Genomic DNA, 14,017 nt, shown 5'->3' with positions numbered 1-14,017 from the left:
GCAGAGCACCAAATATAACCCCACCTGGCAATACAGGGCTGACAGTCCCTTGAAATGCAGGCTTCCAACACTTTTTAAGCATTACTGAGCCTTGCAGAGGCAACTTCCTAAGACTAAAATCATCAAACAATTTGACTTCCTGTTCGAGCATTGCCGTTACAGTAGTTTTACTTGGCAGCGCATCATCTGCTGCAGACGGAGGAGGAGAGAAACACCTGAGGGTGCAGCCTGGCCCCACAAGGAAGGAAGGCTGGTGCTGTGGGGCCCTGGCAGTCCTAGCAGTGCCTGCAGGGGGTGGAGACAAGGCAGAGTGCCCACCATTAGCACCATGCTCCTGGGGATCCTCGTGGTGCTCTGCTTCATCCGCACTGCTGATGTAACAGGTAACAAAACCCCCCACAATTCAATCCTTTCCCCTATTTTTTCTCACTTTTATCATCAGGGGGTAGAAAGCCTGGTAGAACTCTGAATTAATTTTGCACAAATTCTTCTTGTTTGGATGAAAGGGGAGAGGCAGCATGCTGCTGAGTTCGCAAATGGATCAACTTGATATAACCAAGAGGCCAATTTTTCTCCTGCCACAAGTATTCTACCAAGATGCGACCCAAGAGCCTCCTTTCAATTTCTCTCCAGATCCATTTGGAAGTTCCAAGCATCGGGAGAGTGGTGTTTATTTCACCTACCCCCTGGGCTTTACATGTTCTGCTCACAAATGCCTTTTCTTGGGGGCAGCAGCTCTGAGCGGACCTGGTGCCAGCGCTTGTCTTGGGGCAGAGTCTTCACATCCCCAAATCTATTTGTAAAACTTTAGGTTCCCCCATGGCCTGCCTTGGTGTCATGGGCTCCGGCGTGAGTACAACGACATCCTCACAGGATTAGCAAATAAATGCTCCAAAGCAGAGTCGCTTACTGAGCTCAAACATGGGAGGATGGGACTTGCCAAGTTTCTGATTTGTGCATTGTTTAGTGATTCTGCTACTTACTAAACATCTAGTTTCTTTCTGAAGATCTTCAGGAAAAACATCTTTTTGTGATTTTGAAATCCTGAGTCTTAGTGAATCTTCCTGACTCTTCAGTAGTTGTAGCTGAGGGTATTTGTCTTGGGGTTGGCTTGCTGATGCAGTGTTCCTATGTTCAGACCTGACATGCCTTACCAATAGGTACATTAAAATGTAGAGCAAGGCAAGAGATGCTGGATTTTGCTATGATAATCTTGAGACAGACAATTTTTCAGACTGCAGTCTGTGACCTGTTGTTATTGTGTCTTCTCCAAATATCAGTGTTTTGTATTTTCCAGGGAAGTTGCAGATAGGAAGAAAAATCTGGTTTCCAGTACAAATTTTTTAACATAGAGAACATCTTAAAAAGTAACTTTTTTCTAGTATGAGAGATTCAATCAAATCTATTTTTTTTCTCATTTCTACATTATTTTTCCATAATTCTTTTCCTCAATGAGGGCATTTTAGTTTGCATGACACCGTGATCTACATTTCTTTAAAAAATCATAGCTTTTTTCTTCCTTGTCCTTTCCCATGTTTATAATTCTGTGTTTGCAATATCATAATTATTTCCACAGCAGGCCCCTGGATTATCAAAGAAGACATTAATTCCAGGAGGGGATAAATATCAGCCGTAGGTTAACAGCTCTGAACACATTTCCATGAGGTCTGAACAGCTTTTAAGCAGTGCTTTTGAACTGCAACAAAATAAATTACAGTGTGTGGTTCTCAGACATGGGCATTACACCATGGCTTTATAGACACATATATGCTGGCTTTGCATGAAGAACTTGTGTTTCTCCAACAGACTCACCAAGATTGTTCAGCTTCTTAAAGAGAAGCACATGAGGTCATTTGCTTCTCAGGGCTCTCATCCTTTCCCCAGCTATTTTCTTCACTCTTCATTTTCAAGATGACTGGTCCTTAGTACATGGAAAACATTAAGGCAGGTCAAAACCCTGCAGGACTTCCTCAAGCCATGAAGTGCATTATAAGCCTCAGATATTTTGGTTTGGGAAAATCAAAACAGAATTCGTCCTGTTGTTAGACTATATCAGTGGCTGCTGCAGGTTGAGTTTAAATCATAGAAATGGACTTAAAATATTAGTTTAGTCATTTCCATTTTGCAGAAACACTAATGTTTACAAAGTTTGTCCTCCTCCCCTTTTTGTTGGCTAAATAATTACCTTGCTGTGGTCTGTCAGAGAGGTAGCTAGATCAAGTGTCTGGTATTTTGTGAAATAAGTAATACAAGCAGGTCCCCATTGCAGTGTACCACAACTGACCTCATCTTTTTACTATCCACATAACCTTCTGGCTTATGGTCTTTGGGGGTTAAAATCAACCTTTAACCTACCAAGCTTACCAGAATGCAAAAGATGGATGAGGAAAGGTTAGCCAAGGGTAGGATGACATCAACTAATTCTTGTTTTAAAAAAGTAAATCACAAACTGGCAAGAAAACGCCCTGTGTTCACACTGGGTTTGATTAAAGCAAGAGTGTCACCTGGGCTTTCTGGAGTACTGTGCTGCCTGCAGTACTCTCAGCAAAGCAGGAAAGTTGAGCAGAAAGCAGGTCTGTAAGGGCCAGGAGAAGATCCCCCAGCTGCACATCAGACACACAGCTGGGTGGCCTCAAACCAAAATAAATGAGAAGGACCCTTGTACCTAGGAAAGAAGAGTAAACATAATTGAACAGACCAGCAGCAGAAAAAAAAAAACAAAAAACAAAGCTGTGCTTATAATATACCTGTGTGCCGTTCTGCCTGTGGCTTAAAAAACTTCCTTTCAGTTTTTTCAGTTAGGTTTTTCCCTATCCCCCCAGGGAATTAAGTGGGCCATTTCTTTCCTGCACTTATAGAAATGTCAACTTATCCTAAATACCTCGCTCTGGAAAATAGCTTCTTGAAGTCAACTGGCATTAAAAAAAGGAAGAAGAGTACTAAATATTTTAGCAGAATATTTTTTCCAATAGCTGATGATGATTCATGAAGAGTTATGGAGAAAGAAAAAAAACAACACCTCAAAATAGTTATTTTCCATACTTTGTTAACTCTATTTCACTTTCTTGGCAAATAGAAAAAATAGAAACCTTCAATGAAGTTTTGCTTGCATCAGGTTCGATGGTCAGAGAGTCAGTAGTTTGCAGATATTCTAGATGGACAGCATTTTGCTTCATGATCCCAAACCCCTTCATATGTGGTTACAAGAAATGTCCAGCATTACAAATAATCTATAAAATAATTTAACAAGCATTCAGAGATCTTACACACCATTGCATATAAATCCCAAGATCCTGAGAAGGCTTGCAGTTTGTGTGCACTGACTGAAATAATTTTAAATTTTTTAAGTCACTACTTTTTGAAACTGTAAACAATGATTTTTCATAACTGCTATTTTCCTGGCTGTGTAAGACCAACATATAGATATTTATAAGTACACAGCATGACTGAACACAGCTCTGAACACAGCTCAGTGGCAATCGTAACCTTATTCAGGGGAATGGAAACACCTACTAAATATTTCAGAGTTTCACCATTTAACAAACCCAGAGTGACACTTAGGAGCAAAAACTGTCTCTATGAAGGCAAAAGCAGCCTCAGCCCATGTTTGCTCAGAATGGGCTAGATGCTACTAAGAATGTAGTCAAATCCTATACAAGTCACAGGGGAAGTGAGGGAGGTTAGGCATTACTCTGTCTTCCCCATGTAACTAGCACACATTTTAGCATGACTGACTTTCTTCAATTCAAAAAAACTTCCAAGTCCAGAGGAGGAGGATGACAGCAGGGCTTGTCCAACATGCCAGTGGGGTAAGCTTGCCTTGCCCCTGTTGGCATTGCAGTCCAACCAATCAATTCATGTGGTGCTAATGAGTTCATCCTATAAATGAAAACAAAAATATGTCCTTTAATTTCATTTTGAACTAGTAGAACTACTCTGTGAAAATGGATTTGGGTGCTTAGCTTCAACGTGTAGGAGCTGTCTTCATTTAATGACCCACAAATGAGCTTTTTCCCACTGCTCAGCCAGCCTGCATCCCAGCATCAGCAGCACAGAGCTGGGTTATCAAGTCTAGCCTGCAAGACAAGGCAAACAGCTTGGATTATAAATCCAAGAGGTAAAAATAAGTTGAAGGAATTTATCATTTTAGGTGGGTGTATCAAAAGAGACTGATTGCCAATTAGCACTGCATCATGGCAGGGACATAAATAGTCCAGAGCTGTAGTTAAACAGTGGAGCTCAAGGCATGAAGCACAGGTCTAAACATCAGGAATCCAGGTTAGCTGATGACAGCAAAAGAGATGGGGGGAAGGCATTATGGTTTGCAGAAGAGTCTAAATAACTTCTGAAAGGATTCCCTCAGTGATGAGATTTTCAGTGTTCTTTGACTTTCCTCTGGCCACAGAGAAAATGTGATCAGGCTGAGCAATAAATATCCATTAGTTTTCTGTAAGTACATGCAATGAAAACAGGCAAGCACTTTTCTAAGTGTAACGCTTCTGTCTGTTCTGGGACCCTAGTTTGGTTGTCAGCTCTGAGACAGAAAAGGTCTCCCCTGAAGGTGTATTCAGTCCCTGTGACAATCAGGATTGTAGTAGTGCACAAATACTGCAAAGCAGCAGAATAACTCTGTCTCAAATGAGATGGGTAGAATTCTGCTGTGCTAAAGGTGGAACAATTCTGCTGCAGACTTGTAAATTGCCACGTGGGCCTAAGATCAATTTTTTGGCCAACACAAATATGATCAAATACCTTATCTGAAGAGGTGGAATCCAAATCTTGCCCCTTACTAGAATGCCTTATAAGCTTATGTGAGAGCTTTTGTCGGAAAATGCTGATTCAAGGAAACTGAACTGTTTTGCTGAAATGTCTTCGTTTTGATGAAAAGTCACCACGGGCACCACCTTGAGTAAAGACTCACCTTCTCTGCTCTTACTTTGCCATTCTATCCTAGGATTCAAAGATTTTTGTCTCTTTCTGCTGGAAAGCCTGGAAATGTTATGCTTCATTCAAAGTTTCACAGTGTTTTGGTTGCCTGTGAACATGGGATTTCAGAGCTGTTATGAGCTCTCCTCCACCCCCTCACTAACAATGTTGAGCAAAGAGACACAAGGAAGACAGGCTACAATCTGTCTTTGTTAAAGATGAGGCCGTAGAGCATTCCCTGTCTCACATCTCCTCCTCTCATTTGAAGCAAGGGCTGGTAAATGAGACTTTCAATGAGAAAAATTAACAACTTCAGCAGATTCACAAGTTCTGCTGGTAACTGCTAGCCAAAGGTTGATTTTACTGCCCACACCCTACCACTAGTCCTGGCCATCTCATGCATCTCTTTGTGTTTACTTTTCTCCCTGGACCATATTCATCCCAAAGGAGTATCCTGCTCAAGAGTCTGGGGTACTTCATCATCTTGTGCAGGCATGAATACAGTAAGCATCACTTGGTCCTAAATATTGTTAACAACCGTTTCAAACTCTAATTTTCTGGGCATTCTGGGTCTGGCCTCCTTCCCATTTAATTTCTCTTACTAGCCTTTTTGAAGTCTCACCACAGGGATTAAGCAGGAAGAATCTAGGTTTCCACCACATTCTGAGGACAAGAGATGCAATTGCCATTCTAACAGCCACAGTGATTCTCAGGGATCTGTAAAAGACTCCAGATCTCATAGCAGCTGAGCTTGCATAAAGACTTAAGCACTCATACAAAAGCTTTGGCAAGTCTCTAGCTTGAAAGCCACAACTGCCTTCCCCTTACTTAGGGGTCATCACTTGAAAAAAAAGGGCCTCATTTGTACAGGATGACTTTTCTTGGAAGAATTTGTCTTTCTGCATAGTCCTTGCTGTGTTTCATTGTTTGGCAGATGATAGCACAGAGGTCTACACTTCAGAAAACATTTCCTGTTTATGTATCAGTCTGGTCAATTAAAATGCAATTATACATTCATGTGACATGGTTTTTTTTCAGGCCATTCAAGTGCTAAGTGCCAGTGCAGTGTCAAATTAGTCAGCTCCTGAGTCCTTTGATAGATTAAGAATCTACTACAGCTGTTAGCTAGATAAAATACTTATTTTACATTAAAATGATAGCAGTTCATGCTTTTAGTGTTCATTGCCCAAGGTCCAAACCCTTGAAATGGTTCAGCACATCCACCTGCAAACTCTTCAGGAGTCCTTGAATTAAAAAGCAAATGTATTAATAATATTGTCTTATCTGGCTGCAGTGTCAGTTCATAGTATTTTCACTCCATAATGTTCCCTGGGAAACTGCTTGCTAAGTAAAGCATATTTACATATTCATACATGCACACAGATGCAGACTAGGCTTCTGAGCTCTGATGTTAAATCTTAATCACAGGTCACTGCCTCTGCTAGCATTCTGACTCTGAAGAAAAACAATCTTGATCTCATAGTCTCCCCTAGAGACGATGTAATTGTTTACATCCAGGTGGACTGGTGAACAATAGCTCCTGTGAGAAACGCCTTCTGCAGATGGGTGGTTTTGTACTCCTTGGCAGGGAGTGTCAACAGGGGAGAGAAGAGATGGAGAAAAGTTGCATGGGAGGATGTGTGGTTCTGAAGTCTCTTACTATACTTTATAAACAAATGCTTTTCTCACTTTCTCCCCTCCCTTCCAGAAAACAAGATTTTAGTGGCTCAGCATCCTTTGCTCATTGTAGCTAACCAAACTGCAACTCTAGTTTGCAACTACACATACAATGGGACAGGGAAGGAATTTCGAGCTTCGCTACACAAAGGAACGGACAGTTCAGTTGAAGTTTGCTTTATTTCATGGAACACAACCATATTCAGCAACAATTCAAATAAAGAATTCAACTGCCAGGGGGATCATGATAAAAACAAAGTCATCTTCAATCTTTGGAACATGAATGCCAACCAAACTGACATCTACTTCTGCAAAATTGAGGTCATGTATCCACCCCCATATGTCTACAACGAGAAGAGCAACGGGACTGTCATTCATGTGAAAGGTAAGCTGAGAAACCTCTGTAGGCCAGTATCCTCCCTATACACACTCCCTACATAATGTCTGGAGGCAGTTTGTTTCCTTAAAAAAAAAAAAAAAGTTGGATTTACTGGTAAAACTATATTCCTGCTCTGGACTTCCTGAAGAAGAGACCTTAAGATGATGATTGATAAAAATGATACATTGGAACAAGGAGTAAAGCTGAGATCAATGTTTTTTTATTTCATGTACTTAAAGTTTTCTTTGCTCTTTCCTTAAGAGACACCCACCCAAATACAAGAGCCACAGTCTACAATTCCTTTGTGGATTCTGGCAACAGTGACTGGAATTCTTGCACTCTACAGTATGCTAATAACTGCAGTTTGTATTAACTACTGGGTAAGAAACCTGTCTTTTCCTTTGCTCTGTATGCTCTAGTAGTTCATTTCTCAGGCTATACTTAACCATGTTTACCACTAACTCTGATACCCTTTCAGTACAGGATGACAATTCATCCCAGCTATGTATGCACACCCGTGCTGTACCCCAAAAGAGCTGAAACACCAGATGCTCTTCAGGCAGGCAGTCAGGCCTCTGCAGTAGAGTCGTGCAGCAAATAGTAATGCCATAAAGTTGGCAGTGCCCTGCATAGCAGCAATACTGGGACACCTCTGCCAGCTGAACCTGTCAGGAAAATCTAGAACTACAAGCATTTCTGGCAAAATCCTTTGAGACTGTACTAACAGGAGTTCACCTACAATAAAATAATCCATAGGGAGCCCTCAGCCCAGGATCATCTGCACTGGTGTCTTGTTCCTATCCAGCAATTCCCTTGAGCAACCACTGTTTCTGGCAGCTTGACTACAAGGGAACAGGAGCACCTGGATCTCAGTGGTCCCTTGTCTGTACACCAACAGTAAGAAAGCTGAGGCAGCCTTACGGCTCATAACTTTTGCTTTCTAATCTCTCTGGAGAGTTGACTGGTCCAAGTCACATCCAGTTCTCCTGGTGTGATACAGGGGTAGCAGAAGCACATTTTCCTTGACAAGTCTTAGGACTGTGATCTCCAGAGCCAACTTACATTTCTTGCTCCATGTGAGAAAGTCTTGAACACAAGAGAACTCAATTTCTTGCACCCTGACTTCCCCTCTGTCTTTGTTGTTAAATAGAAATCTTCAACACAATTATTAGGCAGCCTGTATAAAGGGATCAGAGTCCCTGCCGGGTTAAATGTTCCATGTATAGAGAAAGCCACTATCACTGCTAGCTGAAGCTTGAGATCTGCTAAGTGTTTCACAAAAGGACACTTTCTCAGTCTGTGGCTATTTCTAATGGAAAACAATCAAAGGGGGCACTGCCGCAGGAAAATGCAAAGGCCGGTTAAGTGGTTCTTCTTTGCGCCCTGTTGTAGAGGCTGACTCTGAGGAGAGCTGAGAGGATTACGAGCAGCTGCTGGTGTTACAGTGCTGTGCTGCTGTGGCTGTGCCACAGATGAGATGCTGTAGCTTTAAATCCGTAATTTACAATCTGAACCATTTTCTTTGTGCTGTATTCATTTGTTACCTAAAGGCTTCACATTTTGCCACTAACATGTCTGTCCCCAGCAAGGGTGACAAGGCTGCACTGCCATGTGTGCTGTTTGCTGCATCAGTTTTTACCTGCTGTTATTACTGCTGGTAGCATTCTTCAGATAACATGTATTCTGATTGTGGATGTATTTAGTGCGTTGCTGAATGTAAATACAGCTGCCTAGAAGACTTGTGAATGGTAAAAAAAGTCTGAATTGTGGTACTCGACAGACATGGCAAGCCTGATCAGTTCCTGAAAGCAGCTAAAGATTTGTCTATTTTCATACAGTTCTTCCTTCCCTGAAGGAAAACTGCTTTCCATTGCAAAAGTAGCAGTCTTTGATCCTGTAACAGCCTAACAATACTCATGCGAGAAAAATGTCTTTCTCCCATGCAAAACTACCTCCTAGATAAATTAGAAATCCTGTATTATGGAGATGTACACACAGAGATAAAGCTTTTGTATTTAATGCTTTACATGTGTTGACTGCATTACATGCCTTAAGCAGTATGTAACTTACATTCAACACTTTGCATATATATAACATTAATACAGTAACTGCCCCACTCTGCACACACAACATAACTCAGCCATCAAATTTTCTACTGCAAACCTCCTCCAATTCCACAGCATCATATGCATGTATACTGCAGCATATTTCATACAACTATTTCTGTACATGGAAAGGAAATTTCAGTAAAAAGGAGATTACAAAAGAGGGTATGATCAGTATTAAGGAAAAAAACATGGAAGCACTTTACTTATCCCTGATCAATAAAGCCTTAAGCAATGTAAAAACCACCAACCTTGTACACAGCCTGCAGCAGTCAGAGGCTGAAATACTGCTGTAGCCACATATTTCCTCTGTGATTTTAGGCATAATATTTCACCAGTAGTTTTCTGCTACTCTTATTTCTGAAACAGCCAATGCTTCCCTTCCCTTCTCTTCTCACAGGGGTATTATAAGCAGGAATTCAACAATGGAAATAAGATTCTTGAGGCCCAGATAGTAGACAAAGGATTAACATCTACTCTGATTCTTTCACTCCTTGAAGGAAGGTTCAGAACAACATATGCATTGTGTCTTACTACTGTAAATGGTAGGAAAACCATAATCAGGGGTGATTTTTCATGCTCTTATTCTGTTTGAGTTAATTTCTTTTTTCCTCCTAATAAATGAGGACAGCTTTCACAGCTCAAACTCTGTTGTTTCTGCTGAATCACTCTACAGATGAGAGAGGAAAGATGTGTGTAGCATTCCTTTACCTGAAGAACTAACACTGTAAATCTCTCACCAGATAAGCAGGAGACTTACTTTCAGGTTGGGCAAATTCCATAGATTATTTGATGAGAATATGTGTTCCAATTCTTTTGTAAATGTATTTAAACCTGAATCTGCCTTACAAATATGCCTGCTTCCCTGCATACGGACCTAGGGCCAGAACTGTCGGCGGTTAAAAATGAAAAGTTTTCACAGTTGTCTTCACCCTTCTCCCACAGCAAAAGTCCAAAAATCAGAAGTACCATCAGAGTGACTACATGAACATGACCCCCCGGCACCCAATATACCAGAAGAACAAGGGCTACCCATCCTATGCACCAACACGAGACTACACTGCGTATCGGTCCTGGCAGCCCTGATCCCACCAGGAGCCTCGTGTGCTTCCCGGCAGTCCCTTGCTCTGAGGCATGGAAGGACAGCCTCTCATTTTCCCATCGTGTTTGTTGCAAGTGATCATGGATATCTACACCACAGCAAGTATTAACTAAACTTTGATCCACTAAAAAAAAATCCAGACTGACAAACCAATATAAAAAGGGGGGTGGGTGGAGGGGGGAAGTAAAAAAAGAATTCTTCTCCATGATGGTTGAAAATGAGGCCCAGCTTGTGTTGGTGGTTGTCAGTGGGTAAGACAGAAAGATGGCATCAGACCTCAGCGCTGGTCTCTTCCTAACATTTGTGGTTTTGCTCAGCTGTTGGAAGAAGCACAACTTCTGATCTTTTCCAACAACTACTGCCTCAGATTTAACCCTTAATTTCCTTCACTGTATGTGTAATCCTCAGATTGTTGTTGTTAAACCTGGCAAAATGCAAAAAGTAATCTTTTATTTCTCTACAAGACCAGGATGCAGTTTGAAGTTCAGAACACATACTTAAAAGAAAGAGGAAAAGGTCAGTCAGAAGTCATCCAAGCTATTAGGCTATGGAACAAATGATCTGCCAGGACAAATCAAGCTGATAGAAAACTAGATAACCTTCAACAGCCGAGTCCTTAAGCTGGACACTTTGTAAATGTTCCTAAGGCCATCTGCAGTCATGACCAAGCAACTCCATAGATTGAAAAAGCAAGCAACCTGAAGACAAAATTAAGACAAGTGGGACAGGAAGAAAGATCTGTCTTCATCATGAACGACCCATTTCTTTTTAGCTTGCCTTCTGAATCAAGAGAATGCAAAGTCATATATGAAGCATTAGAAGACAGAGAGCTCAGATTTTGAGAAGATTTTTACTTTTTGAATTTGAGAATTCAGAAGGTATTCTCCTGAGTCTTCCTGAAAATTCATGCGTATCTTCTGGCACCCAGGTTGTACCAGAGCTCTTTCAAAAATCTGGGTTGACTTATGTGCAACTAAAGACCACTTGAATTTCTTTTCCCATAAGTGTCCGGTTTTTGGGGGGTGAGGGGATTCTCGATTCCCAGCTTTGTAAATTGGACCTGCAAGTTCTCAAACATCTGCATGATCTGTTCTGGGCACTTTGAGGAACTCCATTTTATCTGGAAGTTACTTTTCTCTCTAAAGATGTTCTTCAGGGCTGGTCCATGCCAGAGCTGGACAAAGTCTTTAGCAAAACATGATCCATTCTTTCAATCTAGTATACTTACAACAACAGGACATCCTGAATTGTAATTGGGGTTGCCTTGGCATAAAATCCCTTTTCATACTGAGGAAGACAATGTTTATTTTATAAAGACTACTGAATAAAAAATTAAAAGAAATAAAAAGCAAATTCTCACCTTGAAATAAAATTCAGATTGTACAACATTTAATTTCCTTCAAAGTGGGATAAGAAGATTCTTTCCCTCTTAAAGAAGACAGGACAAAAGTAGAGATATGGAAGCACGACAACAATCTGCTTTGACTTCCTAAGCCAAGAAAGCAACTTTGGCACTTCCAAATTGGAAATTTTATTTGAGTTTGCTGACTGGGCCCCAAACCTTCCACTCTGAGTCTTCCATCACCATGAGCCATGTTCCTGGAGGGTGCTGTGCCACCTCTGAGCAGCAGTGGGGTGCCCCCTGCCCCAGCCAGGGGCAGGAGAGCCCGATGGCAATGGTAAACAAAGCTCAAGAGGCAGTGCTGGGCCTTCAGCATGAGAAGCCAGTCACGGACTCAGCAGGCCCTCAGAGCCTTGATCTGGTTCAGCTCAGCAAACTCAAAAGATTATGATTCAACCGAAGAACTTCAAAACAAGGTCTTATTTATTTTTTCTCCTCTCCCCTCTCTGCATGCACAAACACTCCAAAGCTGACATTTTTCCATTTACAATTTTTACACTCTTTTCCTGAAAAGCTCACACTGCACATCAGTGCTGCAGCTGAAGCAGCAGGGAACATGTGCACAGAGCAGGGGGACAGGAGCCAGGCAGGACACATGGGCATGGCTGCATGGTCCCAGCCTGGCACTGACAGCAGGATGCTAATTCCTTGTCACCTCCCTCCTCACGTGGAGCGGAGATAGGAGTGATCCTGTGCTGGGGCATGCAGCCTCTCCCAGCAGAGAGCAGCAGGCTGAGCACAGCTTTCTGTCAGGGTATGGCACTGTCTCACCAAGCTCCAGGCTGCCATTGTACAACACAATGGCATGTATGATCACTTGCTGTGGAAAATCACAACTTCTAGTGCAAGTATAAGGTGAGATGGCAAATGCCTATCAAACCTACGAAACAGAATCGATGTTCTTTGAGTAAACTGCATATATGCATATTTAGGTATGGATGCATCTATTTCATTGCATCTATATTCCCTAGAGTCTTATTATACTTTTTGCAATCTCCTTTTAAAATTATTAAATAGAAGCAGTAAATTAAATCTTGAATGAATGTATTAGGCCTGAGGCTAGTCAGAGGGAAGTATTACTTTCTAAAGCAAATATTGGTATAATTTGCTTTCTTTCCCCTAGCACTATTATACTTTCCATATTTAAAACACACTGGTAGCTCCCAGGACATGATACTGGAAAATAAGTCCTGAAACATCTGCAACAAGTATTAATTTGTTTGACTGACCAAAAAGGAAGGAGGATACAGGAAAATACCCTAAATGTGAAAGGAAAAAATGTGGAGAATCAGGACATGAGAAGTCCCAGAACTGTGTTAAAATGGACATTGCTGTTACATTAAAGCTCTATAGGGACATGAATTACAGACTGTTGGAGATGGGTTACCAGTAAATTCCTTTTATCCACCACTGCAAAGGACTAAAATAAAATGTTTGCCGAGAAATGAGCCAGTTAAGCCTCGAGTCTGCATATGTGGATTAGCATATCCAACATACAGCAATCCTAATTTGTTCCATCTGGTTTTAGGCAATGCATAACATGCCAGGACAGTCCTGTCCCTCCCTGGCCCTGCCTTTGGGGTCTATATGCTGTTTATGGGATGATGTATAAAGAAACCTCCCTCTGCTGCAGCTCTGAACTTGGAAACTGGCTCTCATGGAGGGCAGAGGTAAATCAGTAGGGCTTTCTGCCTTACACATTTTTAATTCAAATACAAATATAATCCTGCCAAAGAGTGATTTAATTTTTCATCCTCCTTTCCCCCACTTTTGGGTCTCAGTGTCAAATGAACATCTGATCTGCAGTCATCACATCAGAACAGCAATCAACATATGTTGCAAGGGGTCAACCAAGGGTTGTGCAGCTCCAACCCCCTGCATGCTGATTCCTGTTCTGCATGTCTCCAGCACAGCACAAAACAACAGCCTGGCTCTTCTTTGCTTCCAGGAGCCAAAGCCCTAGAAGATAAGTGCCGAGGAGGTAGCCTGTGTTAACTCCACAGGGTCTTGAACCTTCCCCATTGGGGAGGTCAGGATTACTAAAGCCAAAAGTCCTGGATGTTCCTTCTAGTCTGAATATTCCAAATTCCAATATCATCCTCCTGTTTAACATTTTTTCCAAAATGCCTCTTATTTCTTTTGTAGCTATAAATGCGACCCTGCATCTCTGCAAACGCTATCATATCTTCCTTCTTTTTGCATCATCTTTTCCCTTTCGTTTCTGTTCCAGACTCCGATGTTCAGGAACCCATCCTATTTGTTATCTCTAACACAACCGTGCAGCCTTCCACATGTACTCCTGCCTTACTTCCTGCATTGCTTCACAAAGTTACTTGCTTCACAAAGGCTGTCTTGTTTGCTACATTACTCCTCAGTAGGAGGAGGCTGAAGCCATGTGGTGACTGGATAGGTGCATGTTTTCTGTT

General features: G+C 41.6%; 1 protein-coding gene across 1 annotated transcript; it reads left to right on the top strand.

Annotated features, from left to right (window-relative positions):
• The first annotated feature begins 307 nt into the window (after positions 1 to 307).
• Positions 308 to 10,173, top strand: CD28 (CD28 molecule). The gene is made up of 4 exons (XM_062498496.1): positions 308 to 383; positions 6,635 to 6,988; positions 7,244 to 7,362; positions 10,033 to 10,173. The coding sequence occupies exons 1-4, from the start codon at positions 329 to 331 to the stop codon at positions 10,171 to 10,173; spliced, it is 669 nt and encodes a 222-aa protein (XP_062354480.1). The 5' UTR covers positions 308 to 328.
• Positions 10,174 to 14,017: the final 3,844 nt, after the last annotated feature.

The sequence above is a fragment of the Cinclus cinclus genome, chromosome 9 (genome assembly GCF_963662255.1).
Source record: "Cinclus cinclus chromosome 9, bCinCin1.1, whole genome shotgun sequence".
In the NCBI taxonomy this organism is placed as follows: domain Eukaryota; kingdom Metazoa; phylum Chordata; class Aves; order Passeriformes; family Cinclidae; genus Cinclus; species Cinclus cinclus.
The sequence above is the reverse complement of the archived record's forward strand: the minus strand, read 5'-3'. Positions and strand labels throughout refer to the sequence as shown.